Below are 12627 nucleotides of genomic sequence, written 5' to 3'. Positions count from 1 at the left end.
AAATAGTGTACTACAAACGTTAGCTACCCCCAGTTAAAGCAACACGTGTCCTCTTCAGGTGGCGTATGGTTTTGAGTTACCATGGAGATATAAACTATACCTATAAATCTCATGGAAACAAATAGTGACAGATTAAGAAATGTGGTCACATCTTTTGTAGGGCTGGGCAATAAATCAATAGCCACATAGATATCTCAAAAGTTCACTCCAATCCAGAACAGAATTCTGGGGGATGTAGGCAGAGGAAAGGCTTAGTCGGTCAACCTCTGATGGCGGGTGGCAACCAAGGTAACTCCTTGGTTACCTAGAAACAGACTCTCGAGTAACTTGCGCAGCAGCTGTTTGAGGTTTTGCAACTGTGCCTCAGAATTGCTTAAAAATAAACAGGTGGCATGAAGGGACAAAATTATTGCTCAGAAAAGACGGGAATCACCATGACAACATGAGCAGTGACTTAAATTTAAGGGATTCTTTTCAAAATAAGAGAATTCTTAATACAACAGAGCAGGGCTTTAAAATAAACAAAACAAAGAGACTTAGAGTAAGTTTCATGTACGTGATATGCTCAAAACAATAATTCAAATCAAACTCTTTCAGATAAGTTATATTGCTCAGGATAGATTATTGTAAATTCATGGTATGAAGAGCACTAACACCAGTGATGTGATCAAATTGTTAATTGAAAAATAAATCTCACAATCTTCCACATACGTTTCAACCTTTCCAAGTTACTTCAAATAAAATTTGTAGTCAGGGTTTTATTATTAAATAGGTTAAATCTTTCTCATTTCTGTGACGAAAACTTTAAAAGTGTTTGTTTTCTTAAACCTCCCTCTTTAGCTTCTTTAAGAATTTCCAATTCAGTTTTCTGCCAAATGTTCAACCTTCCCTAGTCTGAAACAGTGTCTTATGTTCAAAATATGGCTTTTAGTTCCATTTTTTCCAGAATCCCAAAGATACCAGTTTAGCAGTTCAGCTGCTAACATGGCACCAACAATGTGCTTTTAAATTTAGTGAAATAAATGTAGTTTTGTGCTCATTTTTGCTGTAGTGAGTGTTAACTTTACAACTAGACAGACTTTTAACAAACAGTCATTTTAAATAATTTATTCAAGCCTTTGTCCCAACAGAGCAGCATATACCATATTCTGAGAAACGCAGACACTGAATGTCCTCAACAGTCCGGCAACGTGGAGAGTTGCTGCACAGTTGAACAAACATCTGAAGACCGAACCATCACCTCCCTCCCTCTACTCTGCTTGCATAGAGCTTTTAATACAAAATATTCTGTTAAATCTTACAGATAAGTGCTTCTAGTGCAACATGTCAACAGTGAACTACAGCAAACACAAACAGCTCTCTATACTGCAGCATATTAGCTTATAGATGACACGATCCTCATACAATCTCATTTGAAAGGCGCTGAATCTCGGTTGAAACAGAAAATCCAAAATATTACAATAAAATGTCTAATGTAAATATTTTTATGACAGTTGTAACAGAGTCCTGTTGAATATTTTCATCAAAACAAAGAAAAAAAGGTGCAGGTTTGCTTTAAAGTTTCTCACCATCCTCAAGAAAAAAATATCTGAAAGTCAAACAAAATTGTTCAACAACCCAAAGAGCAGCTAATTTACATCAATGCCTCCTATTTGTTCCTCTTAAGGCAAAATATCACCACATTTCAATAAGCACAGCTACAAACTGAAACTACTGACACCTTTTTAAAGCGAAAAGAAATTCTACCGAACTGCAGCAAAATTATGCTCTTATTCTCAATGCAACAGCTATACTTAAAAAAAAAATACAATATGACACCAATTCATTATTCAGATGACAGGAGTGAGAGCTTGGAAATGAATCCAGAGCTGGTTGTGCTTTCACAGGAAACCAGGTCCTAATCACCACATCTGGAGCCTCCCATACAAAACTAGTAAAATATATGGCACAAAATTTTCCTCCCGTTATACTTTTTTCTTCTTTCTTTGAACAAATCACCACCAGTCATCAACAGGAAGCTTTTTTTTTTTTTTTAAACACACTGCTGCAAACAAATTCACTCTTTGGGCTCAGAAACTGCGAAACGTGGTCAGGTCTTTGGGCTCCTTGCTGGGGACGCACCAGTCGTCGGCCTCGTGCATCGTCTTGTAGTGCTTCCAGGCCGACTTGTTGTACACCGGGAGCCTCTCGATTGACTCCGTGGACAGCGCCTAGAACAAGACCAAGAGGAAATTCTGCTATTTTATTTTTCTTCCTCTCGTTCAGCTGAAGAAGCCTTTAAATTCTTGCGCCGAAATTCGGGTTACCCGTATGTAGATTACTGCGTCGGTCCCATATCCCTCCAGAGAGTAGAGCTTCAGGTCTCCCTGAAAGTAGCGAGCGTACAGGCGAGAGATGGGCAGGCCGTAGCCGTAGCCAGCCTGTGGAAAAGCTTGAATGTAATTTTTGGGGTTTTTTCCCAATATTTCTCAATTAAGGAGCTGTTTTCTTTAACCTCACATGGGTGGTTTCTATGCTGACTGAGCAACAGAATCAATAAATCTCTCCAGAACAGTGAAAATAGAGTTGACCCACTTGTTAACAATAGCCCACTGACAATATGCTTTATCAACAGAGACCAGCAGCATAAATTCACCTATGATAGAGTACAGAACAGACTATACCTTAAAAAATAAAACTTGTTCACAATAATTTAGGCAGGAATGAAAACAGCAACCAGGAGGTGATAATTAAAAGCCCTATATATATAATAATGAGCAAGTGAGACCACATGCATGTGTGTGTGCGTTTGTTAACACAATGCCAATATAGAAAGACATCAGCAACGATCATGGAGAGGAATTTGTTTCTTCTCATAAATCTGGGAAGTTATTGGAGCTAAATAAGTATATTTCCAAAACCATTTTAGAAACTGAAAAAAAATAATCTAAAACAAAAAAAATGAAAGATTTGAAACTAAAAAACAATATGGAAACAATTTTTTTTTTTTCACCCTTGTTTCAATTTTATTTGTTAACAAAACAAAAATTGTGAGCCCACTTTAGCTCCATAGAGGGTTTCAAGTCTATTTCAAATCTGTTTTGATCTCCAACAGCGAGAGATTTTCCAAAGTGTTAAAACACAACCGTGTGGCTCAGTTAGAGCAAGTGCACCACATGTAGAGGCTGCAGTTGTCTGGGTTTGATTTCCAGACTCTGGTTATTTGCTACATGCCTTCCACTTCTCTCTTCACCCTATTTTCAGTCAACTTACTGTTCAATAAAAAGCCATTTGTGCCGAAAACTATTTTTAGCAGCAAAACTCGGTCCGATTATATGATGCTCATCATAAAACGTCTGGGTACTCCGTGTCAAGCCTAAAGTGCATGGTGAGAACATTAAAAAAACCCTGAAAAAGCATGGCTTATTCGGAAGGCCCGACTTTTAAATCCGATAATATTTTAATTATTTTTAAAAGGCGCAGCCAAGGTGTTGAGAGGATCCGATTTGGTGGCCTTAGGATCTCATCTCTACTTTTTGCAGACGATGTGGTCCTTTTGGCTTCATCAGATCGTGATCTGCAGCTCTCGCTGGAGCGGTTCGCAGCCGAGTGTGAAGCGGCCGGGATGGGGATCAGTGCCTCCAAATCCGAGGCCATGGTCTTGAGCCGGAAAAGGGTAGAGTGCCTTCTCCGGGTCAGGGGGGGTGTCCTGCCCCAAGTGGAGGAGTTTAAGTATCTCGGGATCTTGTTCACGAATGGGGGAAGAAGGGAGCGGGAGATCGACAGGCGGATTGGCGCAGCGTCTGCTGTCAAGCGGGCGCTGTACCGGTCCGTCGTGGTGAAGAGAGAGCTGAGCCAAAAAGCGAAGCTCTCGATTTACCGGTCGATCTACGTTCCCACCCTCATCTATGGTCATGAGCTTTGGGTCATGACCGAAAGAACGAGATCGCGGATACAAGCGGCCGAAATGGGTTTTCTCCGTAGGGTGGCTGGGCTCTCCCTTAGAGATAGGGTGAGAAGCTCAGTCATCCGGGAGGGACTCAGAGTAGAGCCGCTGCTCCTTCACATCGAGAGGAGCCAGTTGAGGTGGCTTGGGCATCTGGTCAGGATGCCTCCTGGACGCCTCCCTGGTGAGGTGTTCCGGGCACGTCCCACCGGGAGGAGGCCGCGGGGAAGACCCAGGACACGCTGGAGGGACTATGTCTCTCGGCTGGCCTGGGAACGCCTCGGGATTCCCCCGGAGGAGCTAGAAGAAGTGGCTGGGGAGAGGGAAGTCTGGGCCTCCCTTCTGAAGCTGCTACCCCCGCGACCCGACCTCGGATAAGTGGAAGAAGATGGATGGATGGATGGATGGAATATTTTAATTCCTTTATTTACTCTATGCAAAACAAATAGCACAAACAACATGGTGACACTACCATGATTTTCTCCTTATACTGATGGATGATTTATCTAAAAATCATCCATAAGGAGGTAGATGAATTTTGGAGGTGAATTATTTTTGCCCCCTTTTTGTTTGGGGTAAACTTTCTGCTTATATCTTAAATTTATCTGGCCCAATGTGGTGCAAATCAAATTTCTAAAAAAGACATTGAGCAAGAAGAGAGGTGCTTTTTCACTGTTCTCACTGACCAGAGGAGCGGCTCGGGAGTCGTCGATGCTGGGCCGCGGGGCTGTGGAGTACGTGTAGGTGAACAGCCTGTCGATCTTACGCAGAGGCACGCCACCTCCACGGTCGCTCACCTGATCAAAAACACACAGATTAGTCCAACGAATGTGCAAACCTAAGCTTGAAGCTTTGCTTGTAAAGATTAAACCGGACTGGAGTTCAGTGGAAAAAACAACGAGAGTTTCCATTTTACCTTGACGGTGAGATCCTCAGAGCCCAGTGCAACCTGCGCATGAACGGGAGGATACTCCATCGCGTCGCCGTGTAACTCCATGGTGGCCCGCATGGCGTTCTGCAGCAAGCATGACAGAAAGCTTTGACAATGGTACACCAAGGTTTCGAAACTGAGAAACAAGAACAAGAGCAAAGAACGGCTCACCTTAAAAAGCTCAAACACCATGTGGTACAAATGAGACGGAACATAGACAACAGTGACGGGTTTCCCCTCTTCTTTGGCTGACGGGAAAAACAAGAAAACTGGATCAGCTGAAGCCCCTCCACTGTTAAATAGGAGAAACATAACTGCTTTCTGAATAAATTACCGTTAAATTCCTCCAGAATGAGCTCAGGAGAGTTCATGTAGTAACGGTCACAAAGGTTTCTAGCATTTTCAAAGGCATCTGCAAGAAAGTGGAGGTTTTTTGTTTTTTTTGCTTTGTTTTTTTAGAACTGAATCTTAAAAAAAAAAATACTACTAATAATAATGTCAACAACAGGTACCTCTGATAACCTCACTGACACCACAGTGCGGGTCGATGCTGCCGATCTGGTTGGGGTGTGCAGGATTCACCTTGACCTTCCCACCAAACAGGAGAGCTGCAAACAACAGGCCGACAGTGAGAGCGAATAACTCTACGCATTAAACGGGTAGCAGGAGTTCACTACGACGATATAAAAACACTGGAGTCAAAAAAATAAAAACACTTCCTGTTCGATACTAGACATAAACATCAACTTTTTCCTAAACATGTTCATATATGTGGTAGAGTAAATTATATAAATCTAAAAATTTCTAAATAATTCACAACAGTTCATAACATTTTTTTTTTTACATGTTTAACTGTATCTGACATTTAAAATGTTTATGCATTACATGAATGACCTGAACTACAACTATTCTGTGTTATAGGCAGGTTAGATGGCAGAATCCTATGTGAGAATAGTAATTACAGCAACTACAGACTTGAACTCTGTTGGAGTAAAATATTTAGTTAGAGGGCTTTCAAACCAACCCATGTGCAAAAAAATTATTTATCTATGTTTACAAGCTGAGAAAACACTGCACTACACTTTTGTATCTCTTCAACACAGGCTTGAGTGAGTTATGTTTTTACTTGTAGAGGCAGATAAGCCACATGCAGCATCAGGTTTGTTATTGAACATGGAGGAGTGGGTGTGGAGTGTTTATTATGATTTTGTTCATGGCTTGGAGAGGGGGAAATTTCAAAAATGGCTGCAGGAAGTTTTCTGAAAAACTCTTGAAACGTTTTAGCTTTGACCGCTGATAACAGCTAAATATTTGAATAAAGAGAACATCTCACTGTGCTGGTTGAGCAGCATCCTGATGGATATCCTGCTCATGTAGAAGCGATCCAGAAAATACTGGACGTTCTGGCTGACCACCGGGTCTGTGCCGTACGTCTCCTTGTACTCCACCACCCCCTGAGCCATGGTGGGAATGACATCATTGTGGCGATTTCTGATTTTTATCACAGCGTCTGTGAAACTAAGCAGAGAGAAAACGATTAACGAATCTAAACTGCAAGGACAGAGAAGCTATTTGCATGAATGAAGCACAGAGAAACTCACGCATATGTGACTTTCTCATCGTCTGCGTTTTTATCTTTGAACTCCAAAATATCCTGAAAGCTCTGCATGTACCTGGGAAAGAAAATGAAGCGTTTCTCTGCTGGTTTGGGAGTAAATGTGAATGAAAAAGATTTTTTTTTTTTAATTTTATTTAAAAAAATAAAGCAAAACCTGCCTACCAGCTCTGGACCAGCCCCACTGATGGAGTCTTCAGCAGGTTGTCTGGCAACAAGTTGATCTCCTTCATGATGTTGGCCAGCCTCACAGGCAGCTCATGCCTGAGGAAGGCGAAGGAGGTTTTCTCACACGCATTTTCTGAGCCTGTGAGAGAAATCGAGAGATTTCTGTGGGTGTGTAACTTCCCTCACTTAGACCATATTATTATTTAGAACATACTATTCAGAAATTGTATTTATTGTTGGATAGGACAGAAAAATGCAAAAGTACTGCATCACTCTCCTTCAACTTTATCATATAAATTCTGAATACAGTACGTTAACCTTTCTGGCATGTATTCACTTCACTTTGAATTCAACATGCTATGTGGCTTTACAATACCGTTTCGTTTGGTTCCACCAACCTGTGCAGCTCTTACCGAAGTCCAAAAACTGCTTCATTGACAGCGGGGAAGGAGAAAACCTGGAGTAAAAGTCAACGTCCTTCCCAATGGACACGCTGCTCCTCAGAAACCTCAAAAGCCTCATGATGACACCTTCCCGAACCTGCTGGAGTCGAGAAGAAGAGCGGCGTCCACGGCGAACACGTCTTGTTACTGCCTCGCCGTTTGGAGGATTGTTTACACACGCGGGAAATCGCAGGTGTTCAGATGTTTTAATTATCCGTGGCGTACGTGACTGTTTAAGTTTGCTTCTGTGTCCACAGTCCCACATACACTGCTGTGTTTCGGCATCGTCCTTTAATTCAGGTGGTCGCGGCTAAATCCGTGCAGGCAGATAAGTCAACAAGCTAATCCAGAGAGCCATTACAAAGCCAAGAGAATTACCTCCCTTCGCGTCTTCGTGTTGCGTCATTTCTGTGATTGGAAACCGGCGTAAAGTAGCGCCATCTACAGGACTGGAGTGTAGAACAATTGATATTTTAAAAAAAATCTAAAAGTATTCTAATCCTTATACTTTTATAGATATTTAACTATTAAACTGCTTGTACAGTTTTTTTTACTTGTTTGAATGTTGTTTTTATTCCTACTCACCTGAATATTTTTTCCTGAATGTTGAGGTTATTTTTAATCAGTAGAAAGTATTATTTATTTTATGTTGTAAATTTGTCCTTACTCTGTAGACTTATTTTTATATATATTTTACCTTTGTGTGCTCCACCCAACCTTAGTAACAAACATACTGTAATCATGAGACAGAAACGAAACACACATCAAGTCTGAGTTCTTGTCTGTGCACAAGCTTTGTTGTTCCAATGTTATTTCCATCTGCGGTTCAAAGCGAAAACAAAACAAAATTATGAAAAGTTTTCACATCTGTCTATCTATTAGGGATGCTCCGATCAGGTTTTTTGCTGCCGATTCCGATACCGATCGCCCATGAGGCCGATGTTGCCGATCACCTGGATTGGCTGTTAATTTTTCGCTTTAAGTATAAATACTGCTACGGGATCTGGCAAAATGGGAAAATGATCTGGCAATAAATTCACCTAATTTAGATTTCCATCCATCCATTTTCTAACACCCTTGTTCCTAGTGGGGTCGGGAGGGTTGCTGGTGTCTATCTACTACAAACACTCACCCGGAAGAGCATCACGGTGAGAAAGCTAAACAAATAACCCGAAAAATAATTTAAGTCAACGAGCTAGCGGTGTAAGACGCTGGTTCTGCCCCCGCTGTTGGACCGCCGCTACACGCTAGCTAGTTGGTATCACTGTTGCCTTGCAGCAAGAAGGTCCTGGGTTCGATTCCCGGCCCGGGGAATGTTCTCCGGGTACTCTGGCTTCCTCACACAGTCCAAAAACATGACTGTCAGGTCAATTGGTCTCTCTAAATTCTCCCTAGGTGTGAGTGTGTGTGTGCATGGTTGTTTGTCCTGTCTGTCTCTGTGTTGCCCTGCGACAGACAGGCGACCTGTCCAGGGTGAACTCCGCCTCTCGCCCAGAACGTTAGCTGGAGTGCGCTGCTATACCTGCTATTTGGCCCCTCCGGAGGTCCCTTTTTTTTTGCCTGCAGTGAGCCTCAATGTAGCCGAACTCCGTCAAATGTTTGTTTTTTTAACGTCATATCTATCCATCCATCCATCCATCTCTGTTTTGTATCCTTTCATACTCACAGCCCTGGCGACGGAGGATCACACTCTTTACTTTAATCATTCTTTGAAACTGTCAAAACTGTTTTATATCTCCCTAGTTTGTTTGCAAGGCTGCGAGTAGAACCAATCAAATTTCAGCTCCAAAATTTTCTAAGCTATGATTGGATAGAAGATGTGTCAATCGAGTTGAAAGGGGCGGGATCTCCTTCCGGCAAACAACAGGATGTGATCTCCTAACTGCCGTCATTTCCTCCAGATAGCGTCAGAAATGTCGGTTTGCAGGGCCACGTTTTGAAGAAGGGTATGTTTTTAGCTTTTAGTTGTTGTTAATTATGTGGAAACTATTTTAAAGCACCCGAGAATGAGTTTATTTACCACCTTGTCCTGAAAAATCTTGCTAACAGACGCAGAGTTTCCTCGGCGGGGTAACTTAAAACAACTCCCGATCCCGACCCGCCAAAAGCCGCGGAGATTCACCGAGGAAGTAACCATTTTGTCCAGAGAGTGAAACCATGAGTGGTGGATTCAACTTCGGTCAGCCTTCAGGCTTCTTCCCAGCCCAGAAGACCACCGCTGGTGCTCCCGCCGCAGGTTTCTCTTTAACAAACTCCGCTCCTGCAGCCACCGGAGGCGGCTTCAGCTTCGGGGCTCCCACCGGTCAGACCAACCCCAACCCCACCGGCTCCTTCAGCTTCGGCAACCCAGCGAAGAGCTCCGCACCCGGTACGAGTTTCTCTTTTGGGACCCCCACCACCACGTTTGGCCTGGGCACGGCCCCTCAAACCACAGCGGCGGCCCCCGGGCTCACTCTAGGCTCCATGTTGGCTCCCTCCACGGGGACTGGGTTCACTCTGGGCGGGGGGTTGTCCTCTCAGACCACCGCTGCAGCTCCTGCAGGTGGAGGCTTCACCTTCGGAGGTGCCGCTCAGGCTCCAGCTGCATCAGCAGCTGCACCTGCAGCTACAACAGCAGCAGCAGGCGGTGTTCCGTTTGGAGGCTTCAGCTTCGGGGGGTCCAAAGTCCTGGTGACCACAGCTTCAGCATCTCCTGCTCCAGCTGCACCAGCACCAACAGGAGCAGGAGGTGGAGGAGGGTTCAGCTTCGGCACCACTGCCCCCTCCACCTCCGCAGCTGCGACAATCCAGAGCGGAGGTGGAGGATTCAGCTTTGGGGTGAAACCATCGTCAACCCCGGCTCCGCCTGCCTACACCCAGGCTGCCTCTGCGGCTCCTTCAGGTCCATCTCTGTTTGCTTCACCCCTCACCACGGCGACAGCAGCCCCTGCAGCAACCACAGGGTTCTTGCTGGGGACAGCTCCGGCATCAATAGCGAGCACCGCAACACCGTCAGCTACAGGCGGGGGACTGAACTTCACCCTCAAGCCCCTGGGGTCAGCCGCTACCACGGCTGCTGCCTCCACCACCATCACAGCTCCAGCCGCCACGACTGGCACCGCGGTCGGTTTCAGCCTGGGAGTCAAACCTCTGTCCAGCACAGCCATGACAGCCGCCACAACAGCCGCAACCCTCACCACTACCACCGCCGCCACCACAACGAATCCTCCGGTGATGAGCTACGCCCAGCTGGAGAGCCTCATAAACAAGTGGAGCCTGGAGCTAGAGGACCAGGAGAGACACTTCCTGCAGCAGGCGACGCAGGTGAACGCCTGGGACCGCATGCTGGTGGAGAACGGAGAGAAGATCACGTCCCTGCACAAGGAGCTGGAGAAGGTGAAGCTGGACCAGCGGCGGCTCAACCAGGAGCTGGACTTCATCCTGTCGCAGCAGAAGGAGCTGGAGGACCTGCTCTGCCCGCTGGAGGAGTCGGTGAAGGAGCAGAGCGGCACCATCTACATGCAGAACGCCGACGAGGAGCGAGAGAGGACGTACAAGCTGGCTGAGAACGTGGACGCGCAGCTGAAGAGGATGTCGCAGGACCTGAAGGAGATCATTGAACACCTGAACACATCCAGCGGACCGGCAGACACCAGCGATCCGGTGAGATAAGAGACCCTAGAACTGGGCGATAAATGGATTAGATCAATTTATTATTTATTTTTGTTGTTTTTAACGTTGCAGTATATGACTTTTAAAAAAAAACAACGTATATATCTAGAAACAACCAATCAGAGCCAGGAGGTGGGTCTTAGCGCTGTCTATCACCTGTACATGTGGTGCTGCTCATTCCTTCTCCCCCTTGCTCTCTGCAGCTAGCAGAACCTGTAATGAGTGCTAAGGCTCATTAGCATGGCTAAAATGAATTAAAATCTAAGCTAGTATGGGTGGAAAAATCTGTCATCATTAAACCTGCTCTGAAGATGATTAATTAACCTCTCTGTCTTATTTGTTCTCCGCAGCTTCAGCAGATTTGTAAAATCCTCAATGCCCACATGGATTCTCTGCAGTGGATCGACCAGAACTCTGTTCTGCTACAGCGGAGGGTGGAGGAAGTGTCCAAACTGTGTGATACGCAGCGCAAGGAGCAGGAGAAAACCTTTCGCTTAACCTTTGACTGAAATAAATAGATCTGAATGTGCATTGACATAATGCTACTTTTTGGGAATTCCCTATTTCTCCTTTGCCTCTACATTACTCCTGTTTACCTCTAGAGCTTTGTTGGTTTGCATAAATATGAATATTTTTGATTCCATAAGCTTTATAAACATGCAACTTCTTCTGTATTTGAGGAAAAATGTTTCTAATGTCTTTTGAATTAGTAGATAAATAAAATGGATATTTCTCAAAGTAGGTGTCCTTTGCAGAAAGCTGTCACTTGTTGGCACATTCTTCCTAGTTGGTATGCTTAACATAAATTACAAGTGTAATGTGAAAGGGTTTATTTACATTCCTATTGCAATGCACTGATTTGATTCATCCTGGCTGGTAATGATATGTTTTTAAGCTGATTGACAAGTTCTGATTTAGATTTTTTATTCTTACCACATAGGAATATGTTGGAATTTGTTGGTATTGGCTGTAGCATCAAATCCAGGAGGAAATGGAGCAGTTCTTCCCTGATGAGCATCAAAGCATATCTTTTTGATCTGTATTTGTTAAGCTAAGAGAAATATGCACAATTGGTGCTTGTTGATTCCTATATCAATGAAAAATGGACTAACGAAGTAATGAAAAGATCACATGTTCAAGATTGGACCTGCTGATCCCCCCCCCCCAAAAGTTGGCTGATAAATCTGTGCTCTTAACTTTTCAAAGCTAAAAGGAGTTGAGTCCATTTTTTTTTGTGTATGTTTGCATTTTGAACATTTTGGGGGGTTTAAGATGAGCTGAGGTTGTTGGGGGGGCTTGTCAATTAAAGTTTGATTAAACACCAACAAGTCCCTAGCATAAATCTGGTAGCATAATTGACAGTTGTGCTTGGCAGAATCATAATTGTTCATTAAAAAAGGTTGATTTTTAATATTAGCTTATTACTCCAAACCAGTTTTGATCTGTCTTTGGTTTTTTTTTATCCTATTAGTATAGAATTTACTTAGGTAACAACCAAAGAACCGCTGAGGTTGCTGCAATACATAAACTGCGACCTGTAGGAACAACAGCATCACGGTCCACATTGAAGACAGTTTAACATTAACAATGAGGGACAACAACAAAAAATAGGCCTTGCTCCAAACAGCTGAAATTTGCTACTGACATGGATGAGAAATGTTCCTTCTGGAAAAAAGGGTTTTGTGATCAGATAAATGGAGCTGTTTGCTCAGAATCACAAACCTCTCATTCTGGAGCTGAGGTGAGGCTTCCTAGCTTACGGACAGTGCACACATGCAATAGAGCATGTACATCAGTAGTACTAATGCAAAAGAATTAATCCTAATTCTTCATTCTAACAGCTAGATGGTTGAAACTTGTACATGAATACATGGTCCAACAAGAAAATGGTTTG

General features: G+C 43.7%; 2 protein-coding genes across 4 annotated transcripts; one reads left to right on the top strand and one right to left on the bottom strand.

The window, feature by feature from the left end:
• Positions 1–1092: 1092 nt before the first annotated feature.
• On the bottom strand, positions 1093–7501 carry pdk1 (pyruvate dehydrogenase kinase, isozyme 1). 2 transcript variants are annotated; one of them, XM_028023045.1, is made up of 11 exons: positions 7053–7501; positions 6637–6778; positions 6458–6529; positions 6190–6374; positions 5369–5464; positions 5191–5268; positions 5028–5104; positions 4842–4940; positions 4612–4722; positions 2307–2420; positions 1093–2210 (listed from the first exon to the last, which is right to left on the bottom strand). In XM_028023045.1, the coding sequence occupies exons 1-11, from the start codon at positions 7345–7347 to the stop codon at positions 2070–2072; spliced, it is 1410 nt and encodes a 469-aa protein (XP_027878846.1). In that variant the 5' UTR covers positions 7348–7501; the 3' UTR covers positions 1093–2069. The 2 variants fall into 2 exon arrangements, with proteins under 2 accessions (XP_027878846.1, XP_027878845.1); XM_028023044.1 differs by having other exon boundaries at positions 7038–7500.
• Positions 7502–8931: 1430 nt separating this feature from the next.
• nup62l (nucleoporin 62 like) lies at positions 8932–12054 on the top strand. 2 transcript variants are annotated; one of them, XM_028023043.1, is made up of 3 exons: positions 8932–9028; positions 9132–10724; positions 11084–12054. In XM_028023043.1, the coding sequence occupies exons 2-3, from the start codon at positions 9240–9242 to the stop codon at positions 11240–11242; spliced, it is 1644 nt and encodes a 547-aa protein (XP_027878844.1). In that variant the 5' UTR covers positions 8932–9028; positions 9132–9239; the 3' UTR covers positions 11243–12054. The 2 variants fall into 2 exon arrangements, with proteins under 2 accessions (XP_027878844.1, XP_027878843.1); XM_028023042.1 differs by having other exon boundaries at positions 8961–10724.
• The last annotated feature ends 573 nt before the right edge of the window (positions 12055–12627 follow it).

The sequence above is a fragment of the Xiphophorus couchianus genome, chromosome 7 (genome assembly GCF_001444195.1).
Source record: "Xiphophorus couchianus chromosome 7, X_couchianus-1.0, whole genome shotgun sequence".
In the NCBI taxonomy this organism is placed as follows: Eukaryota; Metazoa; Chordata; class Actinopteri; order Cyprinodontiformes; family Poeciliidae; genus Xiphophorus; species Xiphophorus couchianus.
The sequence above is the reverse complement of the archived record's forward strand: the minus strand, read 5'-3'. Positions and strand labels throughout refer to the sequence as shown.